This window comes from Suncus etruscus, chromosome 9 (genome assembly GCF_024139225.1).
Source record: "Suncus etruscus isolate mSunEtr1 chromosome 9, mSunEtr1.pri.cur, whole genome shotgun sequence".
Taxonomy (NCBI): domain Eukaryota; kingdom Metazoa; phylum Chordata; class Mammalia; order Eulipotyphla; family Soricidae; genus Suncus; species Suncus etruscus.
The window spans coordinates 5,573,778-5,594,108 of record NC_064856.1 but is presented as its reverse complement, the minus strand read 5'-3'; the positions used below and the strand labels follow the sequence as shown (position 1 = coordinate 5,594,108).

At 44.5% G+C, this 20,331-nt stretch overlaps 1 protein-coding gene across 1 annotated transcript; it reads right to left on the bottom strand.

The window, feature by feature from the left end:
• Positions 1–1,589: 1,589 nt before the first annotated feature.
• TRMT6 (tRNA methyltransferase 6 non-catalytic subunit) lies at positions 1,590–16,345 on the bottom strand. The gene is made up of 11 exons (XM_049779250.1): positions 16,215–16,345; positions 12,356–12,483; positions 9,807–9,916; positions 8,783–8,874; positions 8,603–8,686; positions 7,990–8,114; positions 6,330–6,685; positions 5,859–5,944; positions 5,077–5,179; positions 4,897–4,983; positions 1,590–2,963 (listed from the first exon to the last, which is right to left on the bottom strand). Exons 1-11 carry the CDS (start codon positions 16,343–16,345, stop codon positions 2,772–2,774), a joined length of 1,494 nt encoding a protein of 497 aa, XP_049635207.1. The 3' UTR covers positions 1,590–2,771.
• Positions 16,346–20,331: the final 3,986 nt, after the last annotated feature.

Here is a 20,331-nt window from a genome sequence, read left to right as displayed (position 1 = left end):
CAACTGATTAAAAAAACTAAAAGGTAATAGTATAAATTATTGTAAATATATTTTTGTAAATGAATGTAGACATTTTATTTTTACATACTACTTAACCTGATTCCTGCTCAACTCCTCTACATAGCCTAACCATAATTATGATCATTAATTCATAAAATTAAACTGCACATAGATGTCCGATTGCTCCCCAACTAAGAAGCTCCATATGTCATCGACAAACATACATTTTGATGCAAGTATTAGTTGCTATTTCATCTACTTGGGGGAAAGATGGAGGGAATGAATGTAAATAATAAGTATATATGATAAATCAATTTATTACATGATTAATGAATCCCACCATTCATCAAAAATAGTAGGAATTATTGGATGAGCCAGACAATAGCTACCAGTGAAAGAAAATAGGTCCATTTGAGAGAGGGCAGGGAATTAAGGGAACCGATGTCTGGCCTTCTAACTATTCAGCTTAGACTTTAATATGTTACGTGACTGTGCTGTGAAAAGGACAAAATGGACCTATTTTCTTGTCCTTTTCACAGCACAGTCAGGTAACATATTAAAGTCTAAGCTGAATAGTTAGAAGGCCGGACATCGGTTTCCTTAATTCCCTGCCCTCTCTCACAAGGATGACTGTCCTCCTGTTAAAAAAAAGGCTTGGTGGGCCGGATAAGTGTCCTCAGTGGGCTGCAGTTTGAGGACCCTTTGTCAAGAGCAACCTCCAAACACTGAGCTAAGAGTAGCCCCTAACATTGTTGGGTGTGACTGCCCTCCATCTTCTGGAAAGTGAAATGAGCCCACAAATCAACTCCAGAATGTTATATGGGCATATGGGGCAGCAATATTGTCCACCACTAATTGGACAGAATTAAAAAATGTAGCCACAAAGTTAAGTTAGGGGAGAGAAAGGCCTACTATGACAATTAGTTTAAAATCACTCTGGACAGAGCCTGGGCACTGAACGGAGATAAAGTGATGTATGATACCCCTTCACTAACAATATTGCAAAACTAGTGCCTAAAAGGAGGGGAGAGACATAGACATCTCTGCCATTGAGATGAGGTTAGTTACGAGCAGGCCTGAGGGAAAAAGGACATTGTGCACTGACAGGAAAATGTGCACTAGTGAAGGGATGGGTCTTGTTACATTGTATGACTGACTGAAACTCAATTAGGAGTAACTTTGTACCTGCACATCCTGGTGATTCAAATAAACAGTTTAAATGTTAAGAGACTCTCCAAAAAATCAAACTTGGTCCCAAGTAGGTGATTCTAATGTGTCTTGTTAGCTAACAAACCTATTTGTGTCCACCTTGCATAGAATGTAACTGGTGCTATGTGGGTGATGGTTGTTTGACAAGAATACTGAGGTACCAATCCAGCCTAAGCTTTGTGTTTTTAGGGTGGTGTGTGTGTGTGTGTGTGTTAGGCTATACATAGTAGTACTTAGGAAACCCTTATGTGAATCCAGGTTGGCCACATGTAAGGCAAGCACCTTATCCAGTGTACTATCCCTCCAGCCTTAAGTATGTTTCCTTATACATACCATGCATCACCAGTAACTGAAAGCCAGTAAATGGGGCATCACACAGATCAGAGTAGGAAACACTTTTATTCTTTAAAAGCAACTTTTTAAAGAATTCAAAACTGTACTCAGTAATCACTGGCCATTATCTCAACAGTACATGCAACTAAGAAAAAGCAGTTCCCCATTTTTTCTGAGAAGCCCTTCCCTGGATAATCCACATTTCTTCTCTAAGGATGTGGACAATGTGCTAGAGAAACATGTTCGTTGTGCAAGACTCAGATTCTCAAATGGACAAGGGTCTTGGCTTACTGTAAACACTTCCCTTGGCTGCAGCAGAGAACCAAAGTTTCATTATATTTTTTAGAGCTTAGAAAGACTAACCACATGCGCAAGCTCAACCAGCATTAATAATCACCAGAAAAGGCACTTAAAAAATACATTGACGAGAAAGTGACACCAATGCAATGAGAACTGTTCAAAAGCCCTGCGTTAAACTTGGTCATGGTTCATATAGTGCATTCTGTCTCCACCTGTATGTGTATGCATATATAAATATGTGTAAGTTGTATGTACAACCAAATACATATGTGTGCATATATAGCTATCTTCTATAGTCTCTGGGGGGAAAATCCTGTTTACCTTAATAAATAGTGCACAAAAATTCTAGTTACTTTATTTGGAACAAGGAAGGAGGATATTGGTATCCTACTACATCTTTGTACAAACAAAAAAGAGTAAAATAAATACTCAACACTTCCCTAGCTCATCAATTATTAAAATAATAAAATCTAGCATTTAAAAAAAAGTTTATTCCACTGCAGGAAATAGGGCAGACATTTTTGGTACTATAAATCTCACACACTCACACATCAATATTGCTTAGGTTGAAGGGTGGCATAGAGAGGAGATTTCTACAAATTCCTTCATTTCAGGACCCAGCAAGTCTTTATATTGTGTTGTTCCACTTAGCTTAACATAGAAACAAAGTCTGGTATAAATATATTTTTAGGATGCCTCAAAAATACTTGCAAGAGTACTAAAAGTACATAAAGGATTTTGTGTGATCACTGATATGGCAGGCCTGGCTTGGGGTTTGGACAGACCAAACCCATGCTTGGTGGAGATGTAGAGCCACCTTACAGAGCCATTATTCTTAGGATGTAAGGAACACAATTAGTAATGGCACTTGAAATTCAATTACTAACTGTATAATGCCTGAGAACCAAAACCGAAGCAATTTTGGAAGGTTACGAATTGGACTCTGGGCATTTGCGTTTCTTGAAGGCTGGCTCTTCAGGCTTGTGTGACTCTAACGTGCTGGTGCTGGGTTTGAGGGTGGGATCCGCTTTTAGGTTGTCCATGACCACGGTGAAGCCCGAGAGAAGGTATCCCCCACCTCCGCTCATCAGTAGTTTGGGATGACTTCGATCTGGCAAAACCTAACCAAAACAAGAGACGATTCAGATTTGCCCCAGTAGATAAAAATAGGAAGTAACAATATATATGCCAAAACTCAAGTTTTGGCACTGTATCTAGTGATGCTCTGGGTTCCGTACTTAGGTGACCATATGCAGTTTGGGGGAGTGAACTCAGGTTGGCTCTATACAAAGCAAGTGCCCTAGCCACTGTCTTCTCTCCATTCCCAAATCGAAAGTTAAATGACACACATTCAGGGCCGGAGCAAAAGTACAGCAGGTAGGATGTTTTGTACACAGGCGACCCAGATTCAATCCCCGACATCCTAAATGGTCCCCTTTACACTACCAGGAATAATTTCTGAGTGCAAAGCCTGGTATGGTTGAGCATTGCCAGCTGTGGCCCAAAAGCCGTAAGTAAATTAAGAAATAACACAAATTCTCTTGAAGATTTAAACCAACCAATTCCTTTATAAAACTGTAGATAGGGGCTGGAGTGATAGAGCAGTGACAGGATGTTTTCCTGTATGCTGCTAACCCAGGGTGGACCTGGGTTTGATCCCTGGTGTTCCATATGTCCCCTGAGCCAGGAGTGATTTCTGAGCGCATAGCCAGGAGTAAGCCCTGAGTGTCACAGGTTGTCCCAAAACAAAAAACTGTAGAGAAAAGCATAGAAATTGCCCCAGTGCCACATGATCCCCCGAGCACTACCAGAAGTGAGTCCCCAAGAACAGAGCAGGGAGTAGTTCCTGAATATTACTGGGTGTGTCCCCAAACACTGGTTTGGGTTTAAGTGCTTTTCTTTTGAAAGCTAACATTGAGCTGCTCTCTAATGGAGAACAGGTGAATGATTCTGGGCCTGTGCACAACCTACAGCTGGTTGTCCAAGCAGCAGAGCTTGGGCCCATGAAGTAACTGCAGGACACACACCCTTCTTAATACCCCACTAATCCTTTTTATATATGTATTTATTTTGGCTTTGGGGTCACACCCGGTAATGCTCACGGGTTACTTTGGCTCTGCACTCTGGAATCACTCCTGTCAGACTTGGGGGACCAGATGGGATAACTTACTTGCCTGCTATGTATCTCCTGGCCAGCTACCCTACTAATTCTTACAGAAATTCCTCTCTCGGACCACAGCACATGACTGGCCTTCACAGAGTGCAGTGTGCAAGGGCTCTGAAGTACCTGAGAGCATCTCAGAGCACAGGTGGCCGTGAAGGTGCTTCCCTCAGCCAGAGCTCTCAGAGAACTGGCTGAACCCCAGAGGGCAACATCTTTGGGATCTTCTGGAGCATCAGAAACTAGGGAGGCCACCAGCTGTTTCCAGCAGAGAACTGCACAGAGATTCCAGGACTGCACCTACCTAATATATTGCCTTTCATGGGCAATTTAAATTTAGTCTTCCATTCTGACTATGGCTATCTCAGAGCAGCACCATGGGTGCTTCCTCTGGGTTTTAGGCCTGACTTGTTTCATCTTCCTCACTTTTCCCCTTATCACTCACAGGCCTTTTGCCTGACAGACCCACTTGGCTTTGCCTTTTCACAAAATCCTAACTAACAGGGAGACCATTTGGTATTATTTTGCTGCAAAGTCATCCCAGCAGAGAAAGGGCACAGGTATGAGGTCACTTTCTTCTTGGGGACTTTACTATCTTTTTTTTTGGTTTGTTTTTAGCCACACCAAGAAATGCTCAGGGGTTACTTCTTCTGGCTCTGCACTCAGAAATTACTCCTGAAGGTGCCTTGGAGACCAATCGGGGTACTAGGGATCGAATCCAGGTTGGCTATGTGCAAGGCAAGTGCAGTACCCTCTCTCCAGCCCCAGTCTTTGCTATCTTGAGGGAGGCTTTTTTCATCACTGGAGACAGAAATGGGGCAGCGTCCGTTAACAACTCGTGGCACCACCAAGAAAAAGGCCACCGACTTGAGACTTGCTTGCAGAACACCCACCTGGTAGTTTCGGAGCCATGTTTCAGACAGCCTGAGGTTGATGACCCCGCCTCTCTCCCGCAGTTTTGTGTAGCATTCCAGCAGAGGCTGTAGGCAGCAGTAAGAGTTTAAGAATTCCTAAGAGGGCCACCATTTGAGAATCCAATGCCACAAAGACCCTCTGCTTGGTTTCCAGATTACCTCTTTATATTGACAGTAAGCCACAAACGGTCGGGAGGGGGCCACGAAGTCCAGCAGAGAAAGCAGCAGTGGAGTGGGATGGAACCTGCTAGCGACGATTAAACTGTAAGGAGAAAGGCAGACATGTGATTTCTCAGTCGTCTTTCCTCTCCCACACCCCAAGTGGCACAGGGGTTTGAAATAACATTTAAAATGATGGTTTACTTGCACGACTCACACAAGAACAGCTAGAAATACAACATTCTCAAAAACTTCAGAACCATAAATTCATGTACTACCTTTTTTTTTTTTAGAGAACACAAAGTCTAGAAGTGCTCAGGGTATTTGGCAACTAAGTCCCCTGAAAAACGAAAATGAAACCAACATCCAAAAAAATCCTCAAAAACCCTTCTGGAAACACAACTGGCATCTACCACTGGCAAGTACCACTGCTAGATTCTGCAGGTCTGGGAATCTAGCTCTGGCAACAGGTTTTCCTTTGCTGTTGCCCTGAGCCAGGGTCGTGTCTGTTTGAATGTGACCACTTCTGGGGCCTTGCAGGACAGCAGTGACATCTGAGGTGCTACCATTAAAGAATTTCTGTCACCTAAAAATGTGACGCCAGCACCATTTCCCAGCTCTGCCAGATGCAGTGTTTTTGTTTGCTTAAAAAAAAAACAACAACCAGACAAAACCATCATCCTGCTCCCACTAAAGCCAAAGCAGACGAGCAAAAAGAGAATGCTCATTTGTTTCAAGCAGAGCCCACAAGCACCAGGACATCTCCTGCATTCAGCACGCACCCATCTGCGTTTCTTTCACTCAGCAGAGCAGCAGCCTCTAATTGTCTTTTCCTCTGCTCCTCTTGTCTCCTCTGCTTTTCCTGAATCTTCAAGAAAAATAAGAAACCAACGTACTGAGGTCATTTTGTCAGGCTTATGGAAATGCTGGCCTGTCAAAACATTTCAACATTATTGATCAATTCGAACCCAAGCAACAGGAAGTCATTTGTTTATAAGACGAAACACAATGACCAGCCCATATATTATAAAACCATCATTCCTCTCCCTACATGCTTCAGTACTGCCCTATGAAGCTCCATCCCAGAGATTAAATTATGTGTGAGCAAAACACACACTTTCTCCATCTGTTTTGATACTTATTAACAATAAAAGCTGATGCTACAAAACCAAAATTTGTTTAAATGAAATCAATTGAGGCCCAGATAGAAATATTGAGGGTATGGGACCCCTTAGCTGCCAAAGAATTCTTACATAATCCTTTCTGTTTCCACCCTCCTTAGGCTGCTGTTCCAAGTCTTGAGAAACCATCTCCATTGTTTCCTGTTCATCAGGGTGGTTGCTCTCTGGGGCTTCTGCCATGCTGTCTTCATTCTCTTGTTCTGAAGTCTGTTTTTCCTCAAATGTGCCATTACTTTCCTTAACTAAAGCACTGTCTTTGGGCTCTGAAGACAATGCCTCAGCAGAAAACGTTCCATTTAGGAGACTATCCACTTTATTGAGTGGGAATTCATAAAGACCACTGAAGAAAGACTTGGGAAATCCAAAACATGCTGTTGCTGCTCGAACAGGCCCACCTCCAGGGTACAGTTGAATAATAGAACCAAAACCTGAAGAGATGAAAAAAGCAAACATTTGCTTGGTGGAAGCAACTGGAGACTATGCAAATTCTTAGGTATCTTCACAACTAAAACTGAGGATCTCTGGAGACAGAAGCAATAGCACAGAAGGTAGAAAGCTTGCCTTCTACCTGGGTTCAATCCCAGGGCATCCCATAAGGTCTCCTAAGCCCACTAGGAGTGATACTGAGCACAGAGCCAGAAATAACCCCTGAACACTGCTGGGCATGACCCAAAACAAACAAACAAATCTAGATGCTCTCAGGGCCCAAGAAATAGTACAATGAGTAGGGTGCTTGCCTTGCATACAGTCGACCAGAGTTCAATTCCCAGCATCCCATATGGTCCCCTGAGCACTTCCAGGAGTGATTCGTGACTGTAGAACCAGAAGGAATGCCTGAGTATCACCAGGTATGGCCTAACCATTAAAAAATAATAAAGCAAACAAAACCAAACAAAAGATAAAAATAATCCCAAGGCCAACTGATGGTCTCTATGTGGTGCTGAAGCCAAAGGATGATGCAGCTTCTTTGGACTTCGTTAGCAATCTGTTAAGATAACTAATGAAGGTAATATTCTAAAACCAGGACGCCTTCAAAGTGGGTCTTCCCTACAACATCTGACAACAGTAAAAACCCTTATGACCTATAAATGTGCATGTCATGACTGGTGATTGGTTGTCAAACCCACTCATCCATCGTGCTTGTCTGTCCACTGCTACAATCCTACCATGGGTGAATTATTTTTTTTCTCTTTTAGCCACATCCTTCAGTGCTCAGGGCTTACTCGTGGCTGGTGCTAAGCGATCACTCATGGTGGATTCAGGACACCATATGAAGTGCAAGGTATTGAACCTGAGTCAGCTACAAACAAGGCAAATTCCCCACCCACTGCATTATCTTTAGCCCTAGGAATTCTTAGCATCTATATGGCTAGATAAAGCACTGGCAACTCAGGCTGTGTTATATATAGTCTTTACTCAAGGTCCCTTAATTCAGGCCAATAAAGAGTACCAGATTTAAGAGGTTAGCAAAATCACTGACAGACCCACACCAACCATGGGCATTAAAAATCATTCCAAATGATATATAGTCTTGGAAGGCCAAATGCTATATAGAGACAGGAGAGAGGGACTGTGTGGTGTGTGTTAGTCCAGGAGACACTGGAACTGTGCAGTCTCACCCAAGTGATTCCACTAATCAACTTCACCTTCAACCATGAATTGGCATTTTTTTTACACTCCTCCATTCATATCCTGGCAGGGTCTTACCAAACTTGAAAATGTGAAATCTCACCTCCCATTCGTTCCATCATGGCCCCTAACACCAAACCAGCACATGTCTCCATGACAATCATCTTATTGCCAGCACGGATATTTCCCAATGTTAGAATCTGGGCAAGTGTGTCATATCTCATGTGGCTAAAAGAAAGAGAATGAACAATCCATTCATTTTCATCTAAGCAAAGTCTGGTATTTTAAATCATTTTGCAAGTTTTATTTGTTTTATAAAAATTTTTTGGTTTTTGGGCTAAACCCAGTGACGTTCAGGGTTTACTCCTGGCTATGCACTCAGAAATCGCTCCTGACTTGAGAGACCATATGGGATGCCGGGGGGGGGGGGGGGGGGGGGGGTGGGGAATCGAACTGAGGTCCGTCCTAGGTTAGCCATGTGCAAGGCAAACACCCTACCACGTGTGCCACATCTGGCCCGTTTAATAAAATTTAAAAAAAACATGTGGCTAAGGGTGATTACTTTGTAGGGAACAGTATATAAGGGACTTAAAATTTGAGGGCTTTTATACTTTATGCAGGTATGCAAGCTTTTGATTTTACTTAAAGTTCTGATTTTCTTAATGACTTTATTATTTTTATCCCAATTATACTTTTGAAATGAAAACAAGGCATACTTAATTTTTCCAGGTTCTCTTGCATAATACATAGTTGAAAGAATGCGGGTGGACGGCTTCACAACAGTGATGATGGCCTCGTATCTGACAAGGAAAATCAGGATGTCCATTAAAAAATATTTTATTATTGAACTACAAAAACATGCAACATTTCTGTCTTTTTTAAACAAAACTACTTACTTCTTTTTCTTCTTTTTAATGTATTTATCCTGAGCGAATTCTGTCTTGTCTCGGAATGTCGTGCTATTTTCAATTAACTGCTGAACTATTTCCTAAACGAAAGGAGCAAGCAGATTTCCTGAAGCTTCATTTACACAGAGCAGCTAACTTCAAAGATCCCAACCCCAGAATACATCTAATGGTGTTCTTCTCCAGTCCCTTTTCCCAGAGGCCCAACAGATGAGCTTTGCGTTGTGGTGCTCTGTCCAGGTGGGGAACGTCTGGCCCATGCGCCCGCCTCATTATGTGGCCTGATCCTGACTCATGACAGAACAGACATGAATGCTTCTATTTGGCTGCCTGCTCCCTGCCCTGGTGGCTGGTAAACGATGTATATTGAATATCCAAGTGGCCTTTAGAGGAAAGAAAAAGGTTTTTGCCACCCATACTACAAGCACTTGTTTTGTTTGTTTGTTTGTTTGTTTGTTTTGGGGCCACACCCGGCGGTGCTCAGGGGTTCCTCCTGGCTGTCTGCTCAGAAATAGCTCCTGGCGGGCACGGGGGACCCTGTGGGACACCGGGACTTGAACCAACCACCTTTGGTCCTGGATCGGCTGCTTGCAAGGCAAACGCCGCTGTGCTATCTCTCCGGGCCCTACAAGCACTTCTGAACTACTACAAGCACTTTGTTAACTCTACTCAAGCCAAAATGAACGAGCAGAGAAATGAAAATAAAAGAAAAGGTAGAGGACACATACTTCTGAAGGCACTGGCTGAAGTCATTAAGTCATTACTGAAAAAGGACAAGTGCTGATACGCCTGATATGCAAATTCTCGTTTAGGAGTATCAGTCACATTAGCCTACATAGGAGATCTTTGATGTACTGTATTGCACACATTTCAAATCATTTCTCACAGTATGTATAACCTTAGGAAACAACCTCGGATAGTACTATCATCGAGCACCTGGGAAAGCCTGTGTTAAAACTAAGCAATCTGCCTAAACACCAAACAAAAACAAAACACAACTTCCTTTGAGCTTTACCTCTCCTTTAATGCCTTTGTCCTTTAAAGCTTTTATGTCATCTTGAGTAAGTTTCTGTGATTTCCCATCATCAATTATATTTCGATTATCAATGCCCGCTTCTTTGGTCTCTAAGGAAAGAAATTGCTCTATGATATTTCATATTCATATCCAGCCCATCAGCCACTCAGGTCTGATCTTGGAGTTTTTAGACCACATACCCTAGTCCTTGCTACTGTTCTTGCTATGAATACTCAAAGCCCTTAATTCATATCTTGCCCCCTTATTACCTACTGAAGAACCAGTTTTCTCTCCTTTTCCTTTATTATTGCTTTTGGCAGGGGGTCGGCCTCCCTGGTAGTGCATAGGGGCCAGGGGGGGGGGGGGGTTCGCTCCTGGTAATAATCTGGCCTGGCTATGTGAGCCTTACAGCTCAAGTATTTGGGCCTGGCAATGTAATGCTGCTTGGGCCCCAGATATCAAACTAAGGGCCTCCACATGCTAGGCATGCACTCCAGCCTTTTGAATCACCTCTGACACAAAAAGCTTCTTCTAAAAAGGCAAATTGGTTCAACACACAAAACCCTACATATTTCTTTTTTATAAGGATTAGAATATAATCTAGAGAATGACTCCGTTAAATTTTTTAAATTGAGTGAAATGTGTCAGAGGGGGGACAGACATACGAATGATTGCACTCATTTGAGGACTATTAAAAAAACCAGTATGAGAATAATATTCATAATACCCAAAGACAATAGAAATTGGGGGAAGGTTAGGACAGATAAGGGACCACTATGACAAAAATAGTTGGAAATGACCACTCTGGACAAGATCTGGGTGCACTGAAAGGGAAGTAGTGTGATATGTATAATATCCCTTCAGTAACAGTATTGCAAAAAATAGTCAATAGTGCCTAAAAGGAAACTAGAAAGAGAGAGGAGAGAGGGGGGGAGGGGGTAGAGGGGAGAGAGAGGGAGACAGACAGACAGACAGACTGTACACTGTAATAGAGGCAGGCTGTGGGACAGGGAGACAGGGAAATGGGAAATTGGTGGCAGGGAAAGAACACTGATGAAGGGATGGGTGTTAGACACTATATGACTGAAACTCAACCACCAACAATTTTGTATCTCATGGAGATTCAATTAAAAAAAAAAAAAAGAGCCACAGGGATCAGAGTGATAGCAGAGCGGTTAGGACATCTGCCTTGCATGTGGCTGACCCAGGATGAACCTGGATTTGATCCCCTGGCATCTCATATGGTCCACTGTCCCTGGCAGGAGTGATTTCTGAGCGAAGAGCCAGGAGTAACCCCAAAGCCAAAACAAACAAACAAACACAAAAAAAGACCCACAAAGAAAATGACCTGTCTCTCTTATATAAATATGTATATTTAAGATCTGGCTACCCTTTATTGGCTTCTTGACTGTTTTTTAGTTATACTGCCTTTCTTTCTTTTCCTTGAAAAATTCTTCCCATTGATCAGGGTGGAACCCTTTTCTCAGTCCAGTTCTATTCCACCCAATCAGCCTCTAGTACTCCGCTTGCTATTTCATCGCTGTCATCTCAAATTATTGCTTGCTTATTTTTGGAGGTCTCTCACTGCAAGGCAAAATTTGAAGTGGTCTATTTCAAAAACAGCTACAACCACGGTGAGCAAACATGTATGGAATATTGCTGATGCTTAACAAATAGATAATAAATGTTAATGGAAAAATAGCCAATTAGGGCTGCAATGGATAGGGCACTTGCTTTGCACATGGTCGGTCTAGGTACAATCCCTAGCATTCCATATGGTCCCCTGACTACCAGCAGGATTAATTCCTAAGTACTGAGCCAGGAGTAACTTTTGAGCATTGCTAGAATCCAGTACCCCCACAACCCAAATAGATGATCTGAATTAGAATATTAATAGTTCTTTAATTTTAACCACTAGACATTTTATTAAAAATGTTGTAAGTATAATTAACAAATATTAACTTTAATAACAGCAAAAACAATAGTCCCTTACTATAGACAAGGTGGCTTTCTTTCTTGTAGATACTGTTTTTAGGCTAGACCTTGCTGTGCTCAGGGCTACAGTCGGCCTGTTGCTCAGTGGTGACTCTTGCAGTGCTCTGAGAACCATAGACAAGAATTTCCTGTGCCGGGACTAGAGCAATAGTACAGCAGTGGGGAGGGCATTTGCCTTGCACACAACCAACCTGGGTTCGAAACCCGGCATCCCAGATGGTCCCTTGAGCACTACTAGGAATAATTTCTGAGCACAGAGACAGGAATAAGCCCTGAGCATGATTGGGTGTGACCCACAAAGGAAAAAATCCTTAATTTCCTGTGCTTCAAATCATAGTTCTCTAATAGCCAAAGCAATAAACACATTACGGCTCCACTTTACAAATGAAAGGCAGACCTTGCTTCATTACACCCAAAACTATGACATAGTTCTCCGAGGACCATTTTAGGTTTGCTGGGGGTAGCCTGGGTTAGCACTTTTGATTGAATTAGGGCCTGACAGGTTTGGCTACCCAATTCAAGAGCATCTATTACATATATCCAAATTAGTGTACCTGAAGAAGGCTCTTCCTTTTTCTTCTTAAGTTGAAGATTTCCTCCATTGGTCACTTCAAATGTGGTTCCATAATTGTGGCCAATTACATTGTCCAGATAAAACCACTGTTTTTCAAAGGTTACTTTTCTGTGGAAGAAAATGAAATAAATTAGTTGGAATTTAATTTGCATTCAACAGAGATGCTGCTAGCCTAGTTTATTACAAAACTCATGTCCACCAAAAGATCAATCCACAGGATCTTCTCTGAACATGAACTGGCAAATGGGATATGAAATAAACAGTGTGTGTGTGTGTGTGTGTGTGTGTCAAATATAGTACAGTGAGTAGGGCACTTGCCTTGCAAGCAAGCCAACACAGGTTTGATCCCCAGCAGCCCTAAAAGCACCTTCAGAAGTGATCCCTAAGTAGAGTCAGGAGTAAGCAGTAAGCTCAGTTTAACAACAAAACAAAACAAAAATAAGCACTGGAGGGGGGGGGGGGGGACGACAAAGCAACAGTACAATGGGTAAGGCAGACCTGGGTTCAATCTCTGGAATCCCACATGATACCCCAAGAACTACCAGAAGTGATGCTTCAGCATAGTCGGGAGTATGTCCTGAACACCACAGGGAAGGTCCAAAAGTCAAAACCAAAACATAGAAAATAAGTGTTTCTAAATATGAGTTTTAACAATGCTCTCTATCAGTAAAGATATTTTTATTTCCTTGGTAATAAAAACTCTTGTCTAAATGCACATTATTAAGAAGCAAATTCAATTATCTTTCAAAACTAAGCAATTTATATCAGCAGTAGGAAAAACAAAAGAAGTTTCACCAGGATGGTCAATATATAGTTTATCACTGTGTTAACTTTGGGATTATTCTTCAAATTTAAGTTCTTATTTTTTGGGGAGGGGGGGTTACACCCGGCAGCACTCAGGGGTTACTCCTGGCTCTGTACTCAGAAAATCGCTCCTGGCAGGCTTGGGGGACCATATGGGATTTGAACCACCATTCTTCTGCATGCAAGGCAAATGCCCTACCTTCATGCTATCTCCAGCACCTTCAAATTTAAGTTCTGAGGCAAACTAAACTATAGACTTTGCCTCAGTGCTATACTTCAATGGAGAATTTAAAAATGCCTAAAAACTGGAGTGCAGTGTCATATTTCTGAACTCCCTTCCCACCCTTCCTATTTCTTTTATTCTTTTTGGGATATTAGGGATAGAATCCACGACCTCATATCTGCAAAGCAAGTAGTCTGGTTGTGACCAGGCTGGGACTTTGTAGTGAAACTTACTTCCTTTCAAGTGCTGTTGGCAGGCTCAGGGACCAACCATATGGAGTGCTGGGTATTAAATCCTACAAGGAAAAATACCCTACTCACTGCACTTTTTATCAGGGCCAGTTAGGTGTGTTAATTCCTGAATACAGTCTCCTCCAAATAAGCAATGGCAAAAACGTTTGTTGCTTTTCAAATATTCACACCACCCTGTTTTGTTTTTCTCTACCACCTCAAAGTTACCAAAATTCCCAGTGACCCTGCACATGACACTGAATGCTACCAGTACTCAACTGGCTGACAAATGCACCCCATTCCAACCCCCACGAACTTGCTCCTTCCTTCTCCAAGCAATGAAACTTCTCCAGACATCTGCTGGTTGAAAAAGGAGACCCAAAAGCGAATCCACATCCTATGGGAGGATATCTCTTCACATTATTGATGGCTGGTGGCTATCAGCCTGTTTATTTGGGCAGAAAGAAGGAAAAATTTGGAGGGGGTGAGTGGTTAAAGTTGGAGAAAAGGAACAGACCCTGGGGGTAATCAGGACCAGCTCAGAGACCACAGTGAAGAAGAGTCCAGTTGTTGAGAGAACAGGAAGATCTCAAGAACCCAGGGGGCTGGGGTAGGAAACCCGGGGCCAGGGAATGAATGGGCTGTGGGGCGCAGGGCCCTGGTCCTGAACAGCATCCAGGGGGTTAAGAATAGGATATAGGGGTGTGCACCAGAGTTCAGGGTCTGATGCTGACCTTTCCGCATGGCCGACTGCGTTCCAATTGTTATCCCAAGTCCCGCAGGCCAGGGGGAGTTCGTAAGCTTGGAGCCAAGAGTAAGCTGGGGCTGGAGAGATTGCATGGAGGTAAGGCGTTTGCCTTGCATGCAGAAGAACCATGGTTCAAATCCCATAGGGCATCCCATAGGGTCCCCCGTGCCTGTCAGGGGTGAATTCTGAGTGCAGAGCCAGGAGGAACCCCACCTCCAAATGTGTATATTCTACACAAGTCCCTTATCAGACACATACGTTGCAACATTTCCCTATTGTTTTATGGAACATTTTTCATATTACTGATACTGGCCTTTTCGTTTTAATGAAAACACTTTAAACCTGGGGGGCCGGAGAGATAGACAGCACGGAGGTAGGGCGTTTGCTTTGCTTGCATGCAGAAAGACGGCGGTTCGAATCCCATAGGGGACCCCATAGGATCCCCCACCTTGAGCCTGCCAGGAGCGATTTCTGCGCCTAGGGCCAAGGGTAATCCCAGAGCGCCGCGGGGTGTGACCCCAAAACTAATATATATGTATATTCTAGACAAGTCCCTTACCAGATAAATGAGTTGCAATATTTCCCTATTGTATTATGGGACTTTTTTTTTCCTATTACTGATACTGGCTTTTTCATTTTTAATGACAAAACTTTAAATCTGGGGGGCCGGAGATAGATAGCATGGAGGTAGGGCGTTTGCTTTGCTTGCATGCAGAAGGAAGGTGGTTCGAATCCTATAGGGCATCCCATAGGGTCCTCCCCTAGAGCCTGCCAGGAACGATTTCTGAGCATACAGCCAGGAGTAACCTCATATATATATGTATATATATATATATATACATATATATATACATATATATATATACATATATATAGGGACTTGTCTAGAATATACATATATATATATTCTAGACAAGTCCCATATATCTATATCTATATTATAGACAAGTCCCTTATCAGACATATGAGTTACAGCATTTCCCTATTGAATTTTTTTTTTCATATTACTGACACTGGCTTTTTCATTTTTAATGCAAAAACTTTAAACTTGGGGGTACGGATAGATAGCACGGAAGTAGGGCAAAACGTTTGCCTTGCATGCATAGGAACGGTGGTTCGAATCCTATAGGGCATCCCATAGGGTCCTCCCTATGGGATTTCTGAGCGTACAGCCAGGAGTAACCTTATATATATATATATTCTAGACAAGTCCCTTATATCTATCTATCTATCTATCTATCTATCTATCTATCTATCTATCTATCTATCTATCTATCTATCTATCCATCCATCCATCCTAGACAAGCCTCTATCTATCTATCTATCTATCTATCTATCTATCTATCTATCTATCTATCTATCTATCTATCTTCTAGACAAGTCCCTTATCAGACATGAGTTGCAACATTTCCCTATTGTTGCATGGGACATTTTTCCTATTACTGATACTGCCTTTTTCATTTTTAATGCAAAAACTTTAAACTTGGGGTTCCGGAGAGATAGACAGCACGAAGGCAGGGCGTTTGCTTTGCTTGCATGCAGAAGGCCAGCGGTTCGAATCCCAGGCATAGGGCATCCCATGGGGTCCCCCCAGAGCCTGTCAGGGGCGAATTCTGAGCGCAGAGCCAGGAGGAAGCCCTGAGCGAAGCCGGGTGGGACCCCAAGACCAAAAGGAAGAGCGAGCACGCCGAGCCCCGCGTGGGGCGTCCAAGCCGAGCGGGGCCACGAGCGCCGAACTCGAGGCAACTGGGACTCGAGGGGAGGGAGGCTGCTGGACGGAGGCCGGGGCCGCCCTGCAGGAGAAGCGGGCAGGGTCGTCCCGGGCCCCACTCACTTCCGCCGCTGCACCTGCACGGCCTTGAACACGTCCTCGCGCTTCAGCACCACGAAGTCGCCGTCGCGGATGCGGCGATCTCCCGGCGGCGGCGGCGGCGGCGGGCCCGGCTGCTCCCCGGAGCCCTGCATTGTGCTGGGCGCGCGGCTCTCTCTCCGGGATCCGAACCCCCGCGCGGCGCCGCCCCCACGTGCGTACGCGCCGCTTCCGCTTCCCGGCGCTTCCGGGGGCGGGCGCTTCCGCCAGGGCCGGCTTTTTTATTGGATGCGGTTGCCCAGCCCCGCCTTCTTCCCCCGGAGCCGGATGTGCGTCATTGAAGCGCCGGAAAAGAAGCCGAAAAGAGGTCCGTCCCACTTCCGCGAGGAACGGCTTTCCTGATTCTCTGATTGGCTGCGGCCGTCCCGTTGTCACGCCTCCCGCCTTCCCAGCGCCGGATGTGCGTCATCGAGGCGCCGAAACGGAAGCCGGAAAAAGGCCGGTCCCGGTGTCGGCGCTGGACGCTTCCCGCGCTCTGGGAGCCTGCACGTCCGCGAGGGCCGCGGCTGTCGGGAGCGGCAAGTAAGGCGCCTCCGAGCTCCAGCCGACGCCGTCCTGGGGGCCCGGAGGCCGGGCCTGGGCTCCTGGTGTGTCCGCCGGCGCCTCTGACCGCGCCGGGTTGCTCCAGTGTCTCTGCGCCTTGGTGTTGTGCTTCGATCTTTATTTATTTGTTTATTTTTGGTTTTGGGGTCCCACCCAGAAGAGCTCAGGGGTTCCTCCTGGCTCTGCGCTCAGACATCTTCTGCTCCTGGCAGGCTCTAGGGGCTGCCCCATGGAATGCCAGGGGTTCGAACACCGGCCTTTTGCGTGCAAACAAAGCAAACGCACTACCTCCATGTTGTCTCCCCCCCAACATTTTTTTTGGGGTTACACCCGGCAGCACTCAGGGGTCCCTCCTGGCTCTGCGCTCAGACATCTTCTGCTCCTGGCAGGCTCTAGGGGGCCCCCCATGGAATGCCATACGGGGTTTGAACACTGGCCTTCTGCATGCAAGCAAAACAAACGCCCTACCTCCATGCTGTCTCCCCCCCACCCAACGTTTTTTTTGGGGGGGTCACACCCGGCAGCACTCAGGGGTCCCTCCTGGCTCTGCGCTCAGACATCTGCTCCTGGCAGGCTCTAGGGGCTGCCCCATGGAATGCCATACGGGGTTCGAACACCGGCCTTCTGCGTGCAAACAAAGCAAACGCCCTACCTCCATGCTGTCTCCCCCCCAACATTTTTGGGGGGTCACACCCAGCAGCACTCAGGGGTTCTCCTGGCTCTGCGCTCAGAAATCGCTCCTGGCAGGCTCTAGGGGGGAACCATATGGGATGCCGGGATTTGAACCACCGTCCTGCATGCAAGGCAAACACCCTACCTCCGTGCTATCTCTCCGGCCCTCTCCAGAGGTGTTTTTAAACTTTAGGACCATTTAGAAGTAACTGTGCAACCTCTTTGCTCATTCACTCTAGAGATGCTGCTGTCCTACCCTCAGGACACAGGAGATGCAAGGGAGAAATTGTTAAAAACCCCTTATTTACCATCACTTGCATTTCCACTGGTTACTGCTCAGCCTTGCGTTTGAGTGCCATAAAAGTGAGTTTTATCACTAGATATAAAATAGAAAAGGCCTAGAGTTAATTAGAAAGATTGCAGTTTTAGCAAACTAATGTAGATGTGCTATTGAAGAAGTGTAATTGCATTTCAATAGATTTATCAAAAACGAAAATAACCCATATAATTATTATAATTGATCAAGAACTGATTTTGTTTCTGGTTTGGCTTTATTTATTTATTTTTGGTTTTTCAGGGTGCAGGTCACATCTGGTGCCACTGAGGGGTTACACCTGGTTCTGCACTCAAAAATCGCTTCTGGCTCGGGGGACCATATAGGAATCTGGGGATCAAACCCGAGTCCGTCCTGGGTCAGCTGCGTGCAAGGCCAAATACCTTTACCACTGTGCAATCACTCTGGTTCCAACTTTTTTTTTTTTTAACATAGTTGTAAATCTCTGGAAAGTTTCAGAGTCCTGAAGAGATGGGGGCTGGAGTGATAGCACAGCAAATAATGTGTTTGCCTTGCACATAGCTAGCTAACCCAGGTTCCATCCCCAGCGTCTTCTATGGTTCTCTGAGCACTGCCAAGAGTAACCTCAGCACTTTTAGATGTGACTCACAGACAGACAGCCAGAAAAGCAATCCTGGGTCAGGAGAGATAGCACAGTAGTAGAGCGTTTGCTTTGCATGCAGCTGATCTAGGACCGACGATGGTTCGAATTCTGGCACCCCATGCCTGCCAGGAGCGATTTCTGAGCGCAGAGCCAAGAGTAACCTCTGAGTGCCACCGGATGTAACCCAAACACCCCCCCCCCCCAAATAACCCAGTCCTGAAGAGAAAAAAAAATGGTGCGATATCTTTTTTTCCTTCTGTTCATACCCCTCAAAGTCCACATATGTAAGAATATTTATGGCAGTAACAGTGCAGGACTGACTAAGGAATTAAAATGTATCTGTAGCTTCTCAGATTATCTTCAGTGCTACTTCCCTGTACAGTAAATCTCAAAATACTGCATACAAATTAGCTTAACTATGATTACTTGTTTTATTTCTATTATGGGAGTTACTTAAAACAGATATATTACCTTTTTGGAGCAGGAGTAATAGTATACTGGGTAGGGAGTTTGCCTTGCACAGCTGACCCAGGGTTGATCCCCAGCACCACCAGGAATAATTCCTGAGTTCAGAGCCAGGCATAGCCAGGAGTAAGTAACCCCTGAGCATTGCTTAGTGTGACCCCCAAAACAAAAAAAATCAAAGAGATATAGCAATTTTTAAAAAATGTTTATCCTGGGGCCAGGGAGATAGTACAGCAGCAGGACGTTTGCCTTGCATGTGGCTGACCTGGGATGGACCCAGGTTTGATTTCCAACATCCCTTGTGGTCTCCCAAGCCTGCCAGGAGCGATTTCTGAATGCACAGCCAGGAATAACCCCTGAGCACCACCAGGTGTGACCCAAAAACAAAACAAAAAGTTTATTCCAGGTTCATCCAATATTCTTGGTTAATTATTTTATATATATATATATATACACACACACACACCGTAAAAAGATAAGACTTTGTCTCTATGATGAGTACGTACTTTGCTTGTATGATTCCCTGGTACACACACTCCATTGATTAAAAGGGAAATTGCAGGTAGTGGAACAATAGTACAATGGGTAGGGCGTTTGCCTTGCACATAGCCAAGGTTCAATCCCTAGCATCTTATATGGTCTCACGACACACCAGGAGTGATTCTTTTTTTCTGTTGTTTTTAGGGTCACATCTGGCAGCACTCAGGGATTACTTCTGGCTCTATGCTCAGAAATTGCTCCTGGCAGACTCGGGGGTATGGGATGCTGGGATTCGAACCGCTGTCCTGCATGCAAGGCAAACGCCCTACCTTCTGCTATCTCTCTGGCCCCAGGAGTGACTTTTTTGTGTGTGTATGTGGTTTTTGGGTCACACCCGGCAGTGCTCAGGGGTTATTCCTGGCTCCATGCTCAGAAATCGCTCCTGGCAGGCACGGGACCATATGGGACGCCGGGATTCGAACTGATGACCTACTGCATGAAAGGCAGATGCCTTACCTCCATGCTATCTCTCCGGTCCCCCAGGAGTGATTCTTAAGTACAGAAGCAGGAGTAACTTCTAAGCATCGCCAGTGTGGCCTAATTTTCTTCATATCTTCCCCAAAAAGTGCATAATAGAAAATAATTTTGGCATTTATTCCATGTTAAGCCTCTTTGGCTACTGTCAAACTAGAATATACTAATTTTCACTTGTTATGTTAATAAGATCTTGTAATTTTTTTTTTGTTTTTTTTTTGTTTTTGTTTTTGGGCCACACCCGTTTGACACTCAGGAGTTACTCCTGGCTATGTGCTCAGAAATCGCCCCTGGCTTGGGGGGACCATATGGGACGTCGGGGGATCGAACCGCGGTCCGTTCCTTGGCTAGCGCTTGTAAGGCAGACACCTTACCTCTAGCGCCACCTTCCCGGCCCCAGATCTTGTAATTTTGATGAAAACTTTACTAATTCAAATCTTTTTAAAGAC

Bases quoted from the DNA above. Each gene is read 5' to 3' on its own strand.
- TRMT6 (XM_049779250.1), bottom strand. From the start codon at position 16,345: ATGCAGGGCTCCGGGGAGCAGCCGGGCCCGCCGCCGCCGCCGCCGCCG. The intron at 5,945-6,329 runs GTAAGAATTCTT...TTTTTCTTGAAG, and splicing joins GTGGAAACAGAAAGGATTAT to ATTCAGGAAAAGCAGAGGAG. The intron at 5,180-5,858 runs GTGCGTGCTGAA...TTCTCCTTACAG, and splicing joins AGTGAAAGAAACGCAGATGG to TTTAATCGTCGCTAGCAGGT.